This window comes from Pyxicephalus adspersus, chromosome W (genome assembly GCF_032062135.1).
Source record: "Pyxicephalus adspersus chromosome W, UCB_Pads_2.0, whole genome shotgun sequence".
Classification (NCBI taxonomy): Eukaryota; Metazoa; Chordata; class Amphibia; order Anura; family Pyxicephalidae; genus Pyxicephalus; species Pyxicephalus adspersus.
In genome coordinates this window covers 10,978,039-10,993,843 of record NC_092870.1, presented here as the reverse complement: position 1 = coordinate 10,993,843, position 15,805 = coordinate 10,978,039, and the positions used below count along the sequence as shown (strand labels likewise).

The window sequence follows — 15,805 nt, the reverse complement described above, 5'->3', positions numbered from 1 at the left end:
GGAATAGCTTTAAACAGTACAGGTGGAATTACACTGCAATTTTTGCAGTTTAATTTATCTGAAATTATAAAAAGCTGCAATGATTGAACGCACCTGACATAGAGTGACCTTTTCTCACTGGTACGCAAAGACCCAGATTCTGAGCTCATACTGCTGTTCATCATTTGCTCTCTCAAATCATGGATTTTGGACTCAAACCGGCTGTACTCTATGGTGAAGATAAAAGGAAAGAGATTATGTACAGTAAGTCATATTGATCTTTTTAAGCCTTACCTTGTACAACATCCACGGATTTTATATCTGTAACTGACCGGTGAGTGTAACGGATAAGCACACCTGGAATTTACAAACAACTCCACCATGAAGCACAGGATACAGAAATAACAGGAAATGCCCCAATACACATGGGAAGTCTGGGTCTTTCTACAGAGCAAACATCTTAAGCTCAGAAAAACTGCCACTCCTTAAAATTCCAAATTGCACAATACAAACACTTTTTATAATAAATGGCATTTACTGGTGACAAGGACCTGATAGGGATCATCACCCTATTACCAGACAAAGTTCACAATCTACCATTATCAGGGACATGATAGCTTCATAGATCAATAATGGAGAACTCAGTAATGGGTGGTCTCCACCTTGTGTTTCATTGTTTGCATTGGTCTGTCATTTGCAACCCCTATTTAATGTACAGCACTGTGCAATATGTTGGAGCTATATAAAAAGCTTTACTCATATATGGGCAACATTCAATTAGGAGAAGGAGGTGCTGGATAGGACACAGGTAAGTCTGTGGGAGTCAGTACCAGATAACCTCATCACCCACTGAAGCCCTACAGACCTCCATGTCTCTTACTGTACCCTTACAGAACCCCTTTTCACTCTTCATGCCCCTACAAACCCATCCCTCATTGTAACTCACAGTACCCCTAGAGAAATACAGAGCTCTTTACCCATCATACCCAACACACCCTTCACACACACAGACTCCCCCGTCACCTACTTTACCCATACAGAAGACATGGACACCAGCCACCAGACTTTGGCCCACCTGTCATTTGTTGTGCCACCATCAGTCCCCTTCTGTCACCTGCCGTCCATTGAACCACCCACACATAATTCCTGGCGCACATTGAATCACCCAACAGACATTTCTGTCTCCCCCACATCTATATGAGCATCCTTATCACCAGCCATACCCCCTACAGCCCTCCTGTCATTCTTTAGGCCACCAATAAACCTCCCTATCATCTACCCATTGACTCCCATAAAAAACCCTAGTCACCAACCATACCCCTACAAAACTCCCCTCCCTACCACTGGCTGTGCCAATAGAAAAAATTACATCACCCACCATTCCCAGACTGACCTCCCTGCCACCAGCCATAAGCCTACAGTCTTCCTGTTGTCCACTGTAACCCACCCCCAACAGACCTTCCCATCACCCACTGTACCCAGATACCCTATAACCAGCCATAACCCTTCACCATACAGTCAACCATTCCCGTACACCACACCACCCACCAATGTACCACCAAAGACTGCTAATCCAATCTCCATACCACCACAGACCCATCCCTAGTTTACCATTAGGCTCTCACAGAGCCCACTCTACCCACTATCCCTCACTGAGCCTCTATAACCTCAAGACATCCCCTCCATCCCACGTACAACTTTCTTATCCCAGACGTTACTGCACCCCCAGACACACACGTGTTTTTCTCACGTCCACCTAGATGGTGACTTCTACCTCACCCCCAATAATAAAGAGCCAGGGACAAGACACGCCCGGTATTATTTACACATATGTCCAGGCTCTATCCCTCACATTTAAGGCTCCGCTTACACCTCCCGTGTTCTCCCGCCGTTCGTTTCCTTACCTGCAGCAGCCAGAGTACATACTAAGTGAGATAGATACTTTGATGGAAACGTTTGAAGGAGGGGCGCGGTTTTCGGAAGAGGTGGAGCTACGAAGTGACGCAACACGTACAGAGAATCCTGGGGATTTTCCATGTTCAGCTTTGTGTTTCTGGTTGCTTGGAAAGATCTCCTGGTTGATCTCTCCAAACCAGGCTTGTTTTGTACCTAAAGATTCATTTTGCTCCTAAAAGATTGTGTACTTGGCAGAGCGCCATGGGTAGGATGTAGGGGTAACAAAAAGAGTTCCGGGGGGGGGGGGGGGTGTTTGGTTGCGATCTAAGTGATACAGGAGAGCATATGAGGGTGCAAGCTCAGGGTTAAAGAGAAAGTAAACCCAAAACAAAAAAAATACACCTTCAATCCCGCAGGTCCCGGATCATTCCCGCATCATCCCCGCATCCGTCTTCAGGTCTTGTCTCTGGATCTGTCTTTGGCTCTTCTCTCTGTTCTTCTGTCACCCCACCCAGGTTTGAGATCAGGTGATGTAGTTTGGGAACAAAACTTGCTGATCTCAGTGAGCACTCCGCATGTGGGATCAGCAATTTCTTTCCTTTATGACCAAGAACCTCCTGGGATGCATGACGTAGGTATCCCTGGAGGCTTTGTGCTCCCATTCATTCTTAATTGCCTAGGGCAGGGGTTGGCAAAGTTTTATGGCCACTAGGCCATTTCTGGGGTGGGGGTGAGATCTAAGTGATACAGGAAAGCGTATAAGGGTGCAAGCTTAGGGTTAAGGAGGGCACTTGGTGTGGCGGGGTGATCCAGGGGTACAGAACAACACCTGGTAAGGGGGGATGTTCCCATCTTGGGGTGCAGAAGAGCACCTAGGGGGGTGATGCAATCTAGGTACAGGAGAGCACCTGGAGGGGGGGCGGTTGCGATTTAGGGGTACAGGAGGGAACCTGGTGCTGGGGTGTGATCCGTGGGTACAGGAGGGCACCTGATAGGGAGTGCAATGTAGGGGTAAAGGAGAGCACCTGGTGGGGTTGGTGTGATCTAGTGGTACAAAAAGGAGCTCCTAGTGGGGGAGGTGCGATCTAGGGGTACAGAAGAGCACCTGGTAGGGTGATGCAATCTAGGGTTACAGAAGGGCACCTGGGGGGGGAGTGCGAACTGGGGGTAAAAGGAGAGCACCTGGTGGGGTGCAATCTAAGAGATACAGGAATGCATTTGGGCATGCAAGCTTAGGGTTAAGGAGGGCACCTCGTGGTGGGGTGATTCAGGGGTACAGGAGAATACCTGGTGAGGAGGGTTGTTGCTATCCAGGGATACAGAAGAGTGCCTGGTGGGGTGATGCAATCTAGGGGTACAGGAGGCCACCTGGTGGGAGGGTGCGATCTAGGGTTACAGGAGGGCACCTAGTGGGGGGTGTAATCTAGGGGTACAGAAGATCACCTGGGAGGAGTGTGTTTCTATGCATGGGGTTTTAAGTGAAAAGTTGAAATATTCTAAGTGGCCCTCTGGTAGTCCCGTAGTGATCAGTGACCTGGTCCATGTAACCTGATAAAGGCAGTGCAGTAGAGTAGTATTGTCAACATACTGAATTTCACCTAACCATGCCACATGATGAATATGTAATCTTTGAAACTTTTGTTGCTGAAATTACTGTTGTGTTTTGTAAATGTGTTTTTGTTTTTACAAGCTCTTTTTATTTTATTTATTTTTGTATTCTTTATTTCCTTAAGGCTTAGTCTACATGGACTGTTTCCCCAGCGTTTAACCTGAAGCTTTTAAAGCCCATGTTTGAAGTCCCCATGCATTCCAATGAGCTAATCTACACCAGGACGTTTCCTTCAGGCACGTTTATGAGCTTCATCTTAAATGTTGCTTTCAACGTTTAAAAAATTAAAACGCGGGAAAACAAATAAAAACGTGACGTGTTCTGTATCTGTAGCACATACTACAGCTCCTCTAGGGCTGGGGGAGTAATCAGAGGAGCGGAGCGGTCAGCATAGCAGAGCTCCGCTGATTGCTCTGCTCCCTGATTGGCTGAGGAAAGGGAAATCCTGATGATGCCTGAGCTGTCATCAGGGTATCCTATTTCTCAGCCAATCACAGAGCACTAGAGATGAATGGGCACAAGTCTCCCTATTCATGTCTAGTGCTGAATGGCTGAGAAACGTAAAACCTCAGCCAATCACAGAGCACTAGGGGTGAATGGAGAGCCTTGTCCTCATTTAACCCCTAGTGCCCTGCGATCCCTCACTGTCAGGAGGAGTCCCATGACTGTGCTCATGTAATGATTGCAGCCATGGGAATCATCCTGTCATTGGGATAACCTGTAAAAAAAAAAAAAAAAAAAGTTTAGTTACACAAACACACACACATTTAATAAAATAATTTAACATTAAAGCCTTGTCCTATTTTTTAAACATATTTTAACCCTTTCGAGGAATGAGTAGGGTTTTATGTACCCCTGTACTTATTCCCTGAAAAGGGTTAAAAGTAAAACTTTTATAAACGCTTATGTAAAATGGCGTTTAAAAAAGTTTTTTAGCGTTTTAAAGTTAAGCTTTAAAACGCTTGTAAAAGTGCATAAAAATGTATATAAAAGTGGTAGGAACTTTTATATGCGTTTTTAAAACTGTTTATGTAGACCCAGTCTAATATGGAAAAATCATTATTTTTCATTGTAAATATGAGGGCAAATAAAATGGTAAATACAAAATTTGGAGTCATCTCCAGAACAGAATTAAGCAGGAAATCTTATTTTGACACGTGGATTTAGTTATTCAGCACCTGCAGCATATCAGAATTGACACCTCCGGCTGACGCATTTATAAGTAAAACAAGATTTTGCACAGAAGGTCGCAATATCCAAGATGGCAAATGGGCCTCTGGAGCACATAATCAAGCCCAGGTAAGGCTTATCATCATGCACATGACTGTACACCACTAGATTTTAAGAAGCTAGCGCATGAAATGTCTTAGCACCTCCAACCTAACTTGTTACACAATATTTAGGAAACGCTGACACAGCACTTGCAGCCCATTACAGATATAGTAACAAAGCATGGGGAAGAGCTGCATGAATAGCAACACCGTATAAGTGATCTTGAGGATGAATTGCTGACAACTCGCACTGAACAACAACAGGTGGGAGAGCAATATAATCTATTGTATGAAAAGGTGATTGATATGGGGAACTGCTCAGGCAGGGTAATAAATTTGCCCTCATGTACCCAGCAGTGTTAAAAATGTTATTGGATCGAGAGGCGCAAATATTCAAGGATCCACTTCAAGCTGCCTGCTTTGGTAATGCTCTGGAGGAAGCCCTTTCTAACACAGAATTGGGGAAATCGCCCCACCCCAGATCGGATCAATCTTCACCCTCCTCGTCACCCAAATCATAGAGTAGGGGTGTTTATTCATATTAGCACACTTTTTAGTAACATGCTTTCAAGCAAATGCTGGATCAATGTTGATAGAGGACATACAGTTACCTTTATAATGCCCATTACTTGAAACGTCCACAAGGAGGATTGCGATGGATCTTACTGCATTGAAATTGCCTGTTTTTCCTCCACAATGTATTTATACAAACAAAAGGAGAAATAATTTGGTTCCTACACATGATCACATTAGTTATGGAAGTACTACACATTAGGGAAAAAGGAAGTCCATAACCTGTATTACTACATGAGACTTTTGTTTTTATGGTATTTGTTCTATTTTTCATCTTTACCTTCCCTGTTATCCAAGATGTTATGCTGCAGCTTTTGGAATATACTTACCATATTAAAATTCCACTACTTGATGGCGGATGTTTCCAGTCCACAGGGCTTCCCGGCTGGGATGGCCGGGTGGAACATACTCCCTGGTCAGTACAATCTGGTTTGATTCCTTACCTCCTTAAATGAAAATAGTAACCTGGAATGTTAAAGAAACAAATTGCTGAGACATCTAAAAAAATACAAGCGGATATTGCTATATTACAGGAGACGCATCTCTCTTCCTCATTTCACCATCTCATGTGTAAACAGTGGGTGGGAGAGGTCTGAGAGGCCTCTGCACCTGGTCGCCGAGTGGGAGGGTTAATTTTACTCAACAAGCGATTGCAATACACAATTCTGACCAAGTCCTGTGACCCTTCAGAGGGGAGATGGACGCTTCAATTCTTGGCTAACTCTCTAAAGGTGCGTACACACTTCCAATTTTTATCGTTCAAAACGAACGACGAACGATCGATTGGGCAAAAAATCGTTCGTAAAAAAGTAACCAACGACGCAGACGAACGAGGAAAGTCGTTGGAAACGAACGACCGGACCGGCGGATCGGATTGGACGACGATCGTTGAACATCGTTCGTGTGTACGGTGATGTACGGTGATGTTTTTCCGGCCAAAGAATCTTTCTAAAAATATTTAAAGTGCTGGTGGCGGGATCTTGAATTCCACAATGCAAAACATAAATCAAATCTACAATTATACTGGGACACAGCAAAAGCAAGTTACTACTTTAAAAAAGAAGACTATGCGCAATTATATGGATGCCTGTGAACAGGCACGACGAGCCTATGAGGTGTACAAAGGTTCTTTTTCTTCTCAGGATCGAGACTCTTGGTTGCAGGCAAAAGGAACTTGTGATTTCTGGATCAGCCAATACAATGATTAAGTTGTTTTGTTCAGCTAAATTTTTCCGTTATGGCAATAAGTCAGGCAGACTGTTGGCTAACCTTGCAAAGGGTTTTCGAGCACCACCATGTATAACAGCGATCAAGGACTCCCGTGGTAATATGCTACGGGCACCTGGAGACATAGCATTTGTCTTTGCATCCTTCTATGAATGCCACTACAGTATGCAGGGCAGTGATCTGTCTAAAGGCCAATTGTTTATAGATCAATTGTTCCTCTTTCAACGCTCGGAGGAAGAATTGTGTCTATTAAAATCTGATATAACTTTGGAGGAGGTGACGTCAGCTATTAAACGATCCGCCAATGCAAAGTCCCAGGGACCAGATGAATAGCCATCTGAATTTTTTAAATTAATGTAGATGATTTATCGTCCCCTTTAACTGCACTGTACAATTATATGTTTACTTCCGCTTCATACTTACAATCTGGTCTTCTGGCTTAAATTAAAGTATTGCCTAAAAAGCAGAAAGATCCCCTTGCCCCGGGTTCTTACCGTCCAATATTTCTTCCCAATCAGGATGTTAAAGTCATGTTGAAAATATTGGCAGATGGTCTGGTGTGGCTCCTCCCGAGATTGGTCAGTCCTGCTCAGGCTTTACAGGTTTTGTACTAGGTAAATCAACAACTTATATAATTAGGAAACTATTGTTTGTGTTTAAACAAGCTATTCTGTCGGGCTCCTTGGCGTTTGACAGCATAGAGTGGAAATGTCTCCATCTAGTGTTAAATAAATTTGGTTTACGGGGCCATATAACCATTATTTTGGGCTCCATATACTTTTGCCCCATGGCTCAAATTCATGTTGCGGGAGTTTTGTCCTATATGTTCCCATTGGGTATAAGTACATGCCAGGGGTGTCCACTATCCCCGCTTCACTTTAATTTGGCTAGGTCCTTCCAAGATTGTAAATTATTCAAGGGGGTCGGTGTACATAGGAAGCACATTAAGTTGGCAATGTTTACTGATGATATTATGCTGTTTCTAAATAATCCAACAAGAGACTTACCAAACATAGTTAGACATATTAAACATTTTGGTACCTTCTCAGGATTCTGAATTAGTTATAACAAAAGTGAATTACTCTGTCCCCAGGCATCCCCACCTTAGGATGTTCTGGCAGTAATTAAAACGCTGGGTCTCAAACTGGCTAAAAATCATATCACCTACTTGCAAATATCCCGCAATGTACCTGTAAGGAATGTAATTTTGCTGAGTCTTGAAGTTAAGTTGTTTTTGTGTTTTTTGCTTTATTTTGCAAATAATTGAGTTGTGTCTATAACTAGTTATATCCTCCTTATCAGTAAGGCAATATTTGCTCCATCCTTACCTTGAAGCTTCTTACCTTGAAACATCTTGCTCAGCGAAGTTGTTTCTTGTTATTGACTAACTACTAAGTGCCTTCCACCCTGTTGTTCAACTATATAAACTGCAATGTGATAATTAGGTGAGAAAAAAAAAAAGAGAGAGAGGGAAACTGATCTGGGATCAGCAGAAATCACCTTAACAGTTTGGCGTCAGAAGTGGGAAATTTACCTACCTTAAAAAGACCAGGATCGGGTAGATGGAAATTTTCTTTTCTACCTCTGCCCTCCCCTGGGTCCCTGTAGATTTCTTACGAACCTAAGCACTGTGGCAGTGTAGACTCCCTCATAGAAGGACTGGGTCCTTAGGAAGATTTTGGAAATCTTTTATTAAATTTGTGCACACTCGTGGCCTCTGTTTTAATTTATAGAGTATAAGAATTTTGTTGCATGATATAGAAGTATAAGAAATATTGTATATAAGATAAGTTTGTTTACGAATCTGGTTGCCAAGGTGAGGTTGGGGCAATCCTCACTGCTGTGGTTGCAGCTACCAACTGAACTAACAATAACTGTGTACAACCATCTGATATTTATACTGTAATTTATACAAGGTAAGGGGAATAACCCAGAGGAACCTAAGGATCCCTATAAGAAACATGTAAAGAAACATATAAAAGTGCACCAAAAACCCGACAACAGGGATGCCCCCTATAATGTTCCCAGGGAAACTCCTGTTGTTTTTTGTTAACCATAGAGCCGGAGATAATTACAATGACCCCTTTACATCACACCTGAAAAATGGAACAGAGAACCTAAAATGTCCCGATCCATTCCCACTTGAGGGATCTTTCTCTAAATTTCATAATAGGTTGTATATTGGGGATGTGCCTTTCCAATCGAGCAACATACCAACCCTAGCCATCCCAACTCCTGCACAAACAAATGTAAATAATTATCCCCTTATAACTGAAGCACACTATAAAACGTTATGGGAAGAGTTACACACTGAGTTTGTAAGATTACACGGAGATAGGAAATCCATGGCCACTGCATTAGCATGCAAGCAAAAGCCAGGAGAAACTGTAAGTGATTGTAGTTATGCTACAAGGTTTAGGAAAGTGTGGAAGGAAGAAGAAGGTTTAGGACTAGGAGGAGATCTTAGTATAGTATTTATTCAGTCACTGAATAATGGAATGATTCCTGATGGGCGCACTGCCAAAATGAATATTGACAACTGGAGCACTTTAGATGCCCCAAACATTTTTGCCCAGTTATTGACAAAGGATGCTGCAGGATGTTTTGAGTTGCCTAAGTCATCCAAGCCCCATGTACAGGGACTCCACCACCACTATGTTACAGATCTCTGACCAGGCTGATGAAAACCCAACAATCACATTAAAAGTAGGACAGTTCCTGACAGACTTCTTAGTAGACACAGGAGTGTCCATCTACACCTGGTGGGCCTTCTGTGGGAATAAACCCCTACATCACCACTACAAGACGCGCACCTCATATTCCCATATGTACTGTACATGGAGAATACATTACACATCACTCATTCAAGGTATTACCTAGTTGTCCAGTTAACCTGTTAGGAAGAGACCTGATGGGATCTCTGGGAATGTCACTGGTTATTGACCCAAAGGGAGGGATTAATGTCAATTTAACCTTGCAACTGCCCTTATTAGATTTTCTGGTTCCCGACAATAACATTCAATGGTCTGATGAAATGACTAAAGCATATTTGATGTTAAAAGAATCCCTGACCTCTGCCCCTGCATTGGGAATGTCGAATTTCAATGTACCATTTGTATTGTATGCAAGAGAATTGTAAAACCATGGCTGCTGTGCTTGCTCAGATGCATGGAGGTAAATTGAGGCCTGTGGCATATGTCTCTAAGACACTGCCTGTTACTGTGCAAGGCATGCCAGCCTGTCTGCGTGTGCTGGCAGCGTGTGCAATGGCTGTAGAAAGTGTCTCACTTCTAACTTTGGGTCACGAGACGTTACTTTACACATCCCATGCTGTACTACACTTGCAAGAATTTAACCACTCAACACATAACAGCACAAAGGTTGTCTGGTTATGAAGTTATCCTAACATCCACTGTAGGATTAAGTGTAAAATATGCTCCTGCTACTAGCGGTCCTGTCGCTGTGCTCAATGCCCTCTTGGGTCCTAAAGGGCCGGAGGATGAAGTACCGGAGTCACACTCATGTATCACTGAAATTCACCTCCCCAATCAAATAGCCATTGTCAAATGTCAAGCACACACTTCTTCCAATTCCTTCGATGCCAGGGGTAACAGACTAGCAGATTTTCATGCCAAAGCCACTGCTCAGTCTACCACACCCGCCACTAGCCCCCCTGATACACTTCTGCTTGCCATCCCAGCTTCCACTGAAACCAACACACTTCTAACACAATTACAGTCCTTTGCCACCTCACAGGATATTGACTTTTGGGAACAAGAAGAATTGACCTTAGATTCCTTTGGAATCTGGTCAAAAGGAGGGATAGTAGGGCAGTACCCTTCATTGTTTTTCAAATTCATGGTAAAGGACACAAGAGCATTAAAACCACAACACAAGAAATAAACAAGTGCTTTTGTGCCCTAAATTCAAGGAAACACACACGAGCCATACTTTCCCGCTGTCTAACATGTGCCAGAAATAATGTGCAAGGGAAGAAAGCAGGACAGCATGAACATTTGGTACCTCCACAGGGTCCATTACAAGAGTTACAAATTGATTTTACACACATGCCAAAGGCTTCCAATGGATGTCAGATAATGTTAGTGAACAGATAGATTCAGCATGTGGGTAGAAGCTTTTGTAGTCAGGAAAGAAAATGCAAGGACAGTAGCTAAGATATTATACAAGGAGATCATTCCCAGATTTGGTTGCCCAGTGAAAATAAGCTCAGACAATGGCACTCCATTCACTTCTAAAGTTCCGCAGGAGATTTAAAAAATGATGAACATAGAATGGAAGTTCCACATCCCATATCACCCCAGAGTGCTGGAGTAGTAGAAAGGACAAATAGGACACTGAAAGACAAACTTAGGAAAGCAACTGGAGGGACATTCTATAAGTGGGACCAATACCTACCAGCCGTACTAGCAGAAATAAGAAACACCCAACCCAGTTAAAAAGCTGTCACCTTTTGAAATTTTAATGGGAGGACCTTTTCCCACCCCCTGGGCTAAAGACCCTTAAATTTTTTTACCCGGGGATCTCCAACAAATCCAAGACCAATATATAGCTAAACCTATTGAAAAATTGAACAGCAACTACGGAGATATCTCTCTCTCTTTTCCTCTCCCTACAGATCAACCGACGCACCCATTCAAGCCCAGAGACGTAGCGTTGGTTAAAGCTCTGCACAAGCACAAATCCTTGGATCCGCTCTTTGGACCTCCGGTTCAAAGGAACAAAGTAAAGGAACTGTGCATGTAAAGGAACAAAGGTATGAAGTCAAGTAGTTATCCTTTGTTTAAGGATAAAAGGAACGGAAATGTAAGGAATGTAATTTTGCTGAGTCTTGTTAAGTTAAGTTGTTTTTGTGTTTTTTGCTATATTTTGCAAATAATTAGGTTGTGTCTATAACTAGTTATATCCTCCTTATCAGTAAGTCAATATTAGCGCCATCCTTACCTTGAGGCTTTTACCTTAAACATCTTGCTCAGCGAAGTTGTTAATTAAGTTTCTTGTTATTGACTAACTACTAAGTGCCTTCCTTAGAAGGAATTGGAAGAAGTGTGTGCTTGACATTTGACAATAGTTATTTGATTGGGGAGGTGAATTTCAGTGATACATGAGTGTGACTCTGGCACTTCATACTCCGGCCCTTTAAGACCTAAGAGGGCATTGAGCACAGCGACAGGACCGCTAGTAGCAGGAGCATATTTTACACTTAATCCTGCAGAGGATGATAGGATAACTTCATAACAAGACAACCTTTGTGCTGTTATGTGTTGAGTGGTAAATTCTTAAGCAAGTGTAGTACAGCATGGGATGGCAAGGCAAAAAGGCAAGACTCCACGCATAGCCAGACCTAAGTTATCACAACCAAAACAACAGCTAGGTTTGAACTTTCCTAACATACGAAAGTACAATTTGGCGTGCCTCATGCGTCATGTGAAAGACTGGTGGCATGGCACGATTCCTCACAATCTACGTTCTAATTTACTCTTGCTTGATATCTTGATTGCATGGCATGAAATCAAAAAGTTAAATAAGTGTCAGGTTCAGTTCACCACAGCCACTCCCTTGCATACCACCCCAAGCTTCTTCCAGGGTTAAATATAAAGCATATTATTTCTGGGAGAAACGTGGTGTAATTTCCCTAGCCCATGTACTAGATGAGCGCAACAAATTGGTGTCCTTTGACATACTAAGGGCCAAGTATGCCCTTCCCTCTCATCATTTTTTTTACTAGTTACAAATGAACGTACTTCCTTTGGAAGCCATCTCTAATGTGACGTTGACGCCTTCATTATCAAGTATTTTAGGCACTCTATTTCTGACATATATCCTTTGATGATGGATGGCACTTCCGATATTGGTTCCAAGTCATCTTTGTGCGCCGCTGGGCCACATTCCTGGAGATATCATATCCAGATACTTTCAATTTACTGGAAACTAGCTGGTCCCTTATCAGGAAAGTTATAGTCAGCGACGTATGGAGAGAATTGCAATATAGGATCATACATAGGGCTTTTTATGCCTTTGATCTGAGGATTAAATCCTCATCCATTCAAGGTCATTTGGTAGCTTGCCCAAAGTGTGCCCTCTCCATGGCTTCTTTGGAACATGTGTTGTGGGAATGCCCTAAAATTCATCATTTTGGAGGTCTGTCTTTATGCTTATAGAAAAATTGACGGGCCACACTTATCCTTTAACTTCTCATACGGCTCTTTTTCATATGTTGTCAACATCCATGCAAAACACAAGGTCTCTGTGCTCAGATTTCAGTGTCCAAACTTGAACATTTATGTTTTCTGGTTGCCAAGAAGGGCATTTAAAAAAAAATTGGCTAGAACCACACACCCACGCTCCAACAATTTTGCAGCTCTTAACTTACCTTCAATCTTTATTGATCATAGACAAGACAGAGGCTACCCAGCACCTTGATACTTTTTGATATTTTTTGATACATGGATGCCGTATCTACAACATACTTTGTCTCCAGACTAATTGAGCGAAATATCTGAACTCTTTCGCCACACTGTATTGTATGATATGACGGTCTCGGGTGTATCCAAGTAAGCAGTGGATGTACTAGTGATTGTGAAGGAGGAGTCTACAACCAATATATACCTAAGTACAATTATTCCGCCATAAGTCCATTATTGTTATAGCTGCGCTGCATTAGGTTTCCCTGTTTAATTATTGTTTTCCCCTCTCTTCTCCCTGGTTTTTGATTGTTGTTTTAAGAAGTTATGTATACAGTACACAAAATATAAAAAAGAAAATAAGGAAAGAGGTAGTCTTGTTTTTCAGTTACATTGACTGCATTGGTATCTCCTTTTATTGATGTTATTTACTGTAACCAGATGTACTTTCTTGATTTGTGCTGTTTGTACCTTTACTACTATGCTAATAAAAATAAAGTTAAAAAAAAACCTGATAGAGTCATCTCTTATGTAAACGAAATGTTGATTAGATCCCCTTCTTTAGAAGAACATGTAAAAGATGTCAGAGAAATGCTGCAGCTGCTGAGAGTTGCTGGTTTAAAAAACAACCCTCAAAAGATCTAGCTAGGACAGGATCTAGTTCATTTTTTTTGGTTGTGACTGTAGGACAGTCAGGTAAACTGATTAATGAGCAAAGAGTGCAGTTGATCAGTAAAATGCCATTGCCAACTGATGAGTGAAGTTTGAGGCAGTTTTTGGGCATGGCAGGATTCTGTAGAGAGATTCTTTCCCATTATGCAGCAATATATGAATGCCTATACAATCTACTAAAACAAGACAATTGGGATTGGAGACCAGAGCATACACAGGCAATCAAGGTGTTGAAAGAGACATTGGGCAATGCTCCTGCCTCCCGAAACCTTAACAAAGAGTTTAGTTTGTATCGACATGTAAGCCCTAAAGCTGCGTACACACGTCAGATTTTTATCGCCCGATAATCGGCATCGGCCAGATATCGGGCGAAAATCTGGCGTGTGTACAGTCGGTGTCGTCCATCGTCCGAACGACCGTCCTGGCGGATCCACGGACGATGAACGACGACCGATCCTAATCCAGAGCACATCGACATGCAATTTCCTCCTCAACCTCCACTTCCACCTCCTCCTTTGAATCTTGTGCCTCAACCTCTTCCTCCAGGGACACTTTGTCGTGGAGAACCAGCACCAGCACCTCCCATTCGGCAGCATCTGTTTACCGCCAGCACCAACCTGCAGTTTGCTATTTCGGTGCACAATTCCGACGTTGCCACGCAGTCCTGAGGTTGCGAAGCCTGGGTTCCCTCAGTCACACGGGTGCAGCCATTCAGTGCCTTGCGGGAGCAGGAGGACAAATGGCTAACTCCCAACAGACTTCAGCCAGGCAAGGTCATGTGTGACAACAGGGCCAATCTGCTGGCAGCCCTGCATTGTGGGAAACTCACACACGTACTTTGCCTGGCTCACGTCATGAACCTTATAGTACAGCGCTTCCTTGGGAATTACCCAGGCTTCCAGCCGCTGTTGCTGAGGGCCAGAAAAATGTCAGCGCATTTCCGCCGGTTGTACACAGCCAGTGCCATATTAGTGGAGTTACAGCGAAATCTGAACCTGCCAGTGCACCGGTTAATTTGTGATGTGGCCACACGTTGGAATTCTACCTTTTACATGCTGCAGCGGCTGGCTGAACAACAGAGAGCGGTGGTGGATTACGTGGCAGAGTCTGTTCGTTTCAGACGTATACCTACACTACCTTTCTTCAGCCCTGCGGAGTATATACACACACATATAGAAAATACTTTAAACATTAAATCCTCCCCAATTTTATTTTATTTTTTTTAATTAATAGAATATCTGTTTACTCGTGTACAAATCTAAAGGATCATATCAATCAATGATTATGAAATCTCCAATTGCAAAAAAAAAACAAACAGCCAATTTTGACAGACTGCACAAGTGCTAATTGTAAGTGATTTTCTATCTGCGCTTAAATTTGAGCATATATAAGGGTGTGGTTTAACTTGCATTTTCCTTTTGTCTTTTTTTTTTTTTGGAGGGGCTGTTGTTTTTGTTATCCTAATTAATCTATGTTGCTGCATTTGACACTTTGCTTACCCTTTAGCACAATAGCTTCTTTTTTTTTTTTACTTGGAATGTTTAAATGTCCATTTTGCAATTTGGAAGTCAATGTTAATGCTATGTTATTGTGTTTGTGGCCATATTGTTTGATTGCAAAATTCTGCCTTTATTACCACTTTTCAATGTTTGTCTTGCATAAATATTTTCTAATCCAGTTTTTCACACTTTCCACACTAGGCCAAAATATTTGTTGGACCATTTTTGAACTATTTTGGCTTTACATGGAAGTGTGGGTTTACATGTGTTTTGTTTGTTCTTTTTCATTTTTTTGTCATTTAGTGTAAATTTAGTGATGTGATGTGTTTTTTTGTTTTTATGTGTTTTTATATTTTATTGTGACCTTTTAGCAAATGTTTCTTTCTTGAATAAAGTTGTTTGTAAAATGTTGTCGTTTGTTTTTTGGGGGTTTGTTGTTATGAGATCTTTCCAATCTCCCAGGACACACAGTTTAAAAAGACAACTGTGATTGTTTTTAAGCTGTTTCTTTCTCTGAATTATTTGTAAGGCTAAAAACAGCACAATTGTCTTGTTAAAACTCAGTTGTTTGATGCGCATAGTTGTGCGCCAAGGCAGACCCGCTATGTGCACATGAACTGTTTTATCAGTTGAAAAATGCACCGCACTTTTGCACAG

General features: G+C 42.2%; 1 protein-coding gene across 7 annotated transcripts in view; it reads right to left on the bottom strand.

The window, feature by feature from the left end:
* The window catches only part of LOC140342886 (disks large homolog 3-like), a 185,534-nt gene that overhangs the window by 40,368 nt on the left and 129,361 nt on the right, over nucleotides 1-15,805 (bottom strand). For all 7 annotated transcript variants that reach the window (XM_072429262.1, XM_072429260.1, XM_072429258.1 and 4 more), the window contains one exon: nucleotides 94-208. In XM_072429262.1, coding sequence (XP_072285363.1) covers nucleotides 94-208 — 115 coding nt within the window. The remainder of the gene's footprint in view (nucleotides 1-93; nucleotides 209-15,805) is intronic.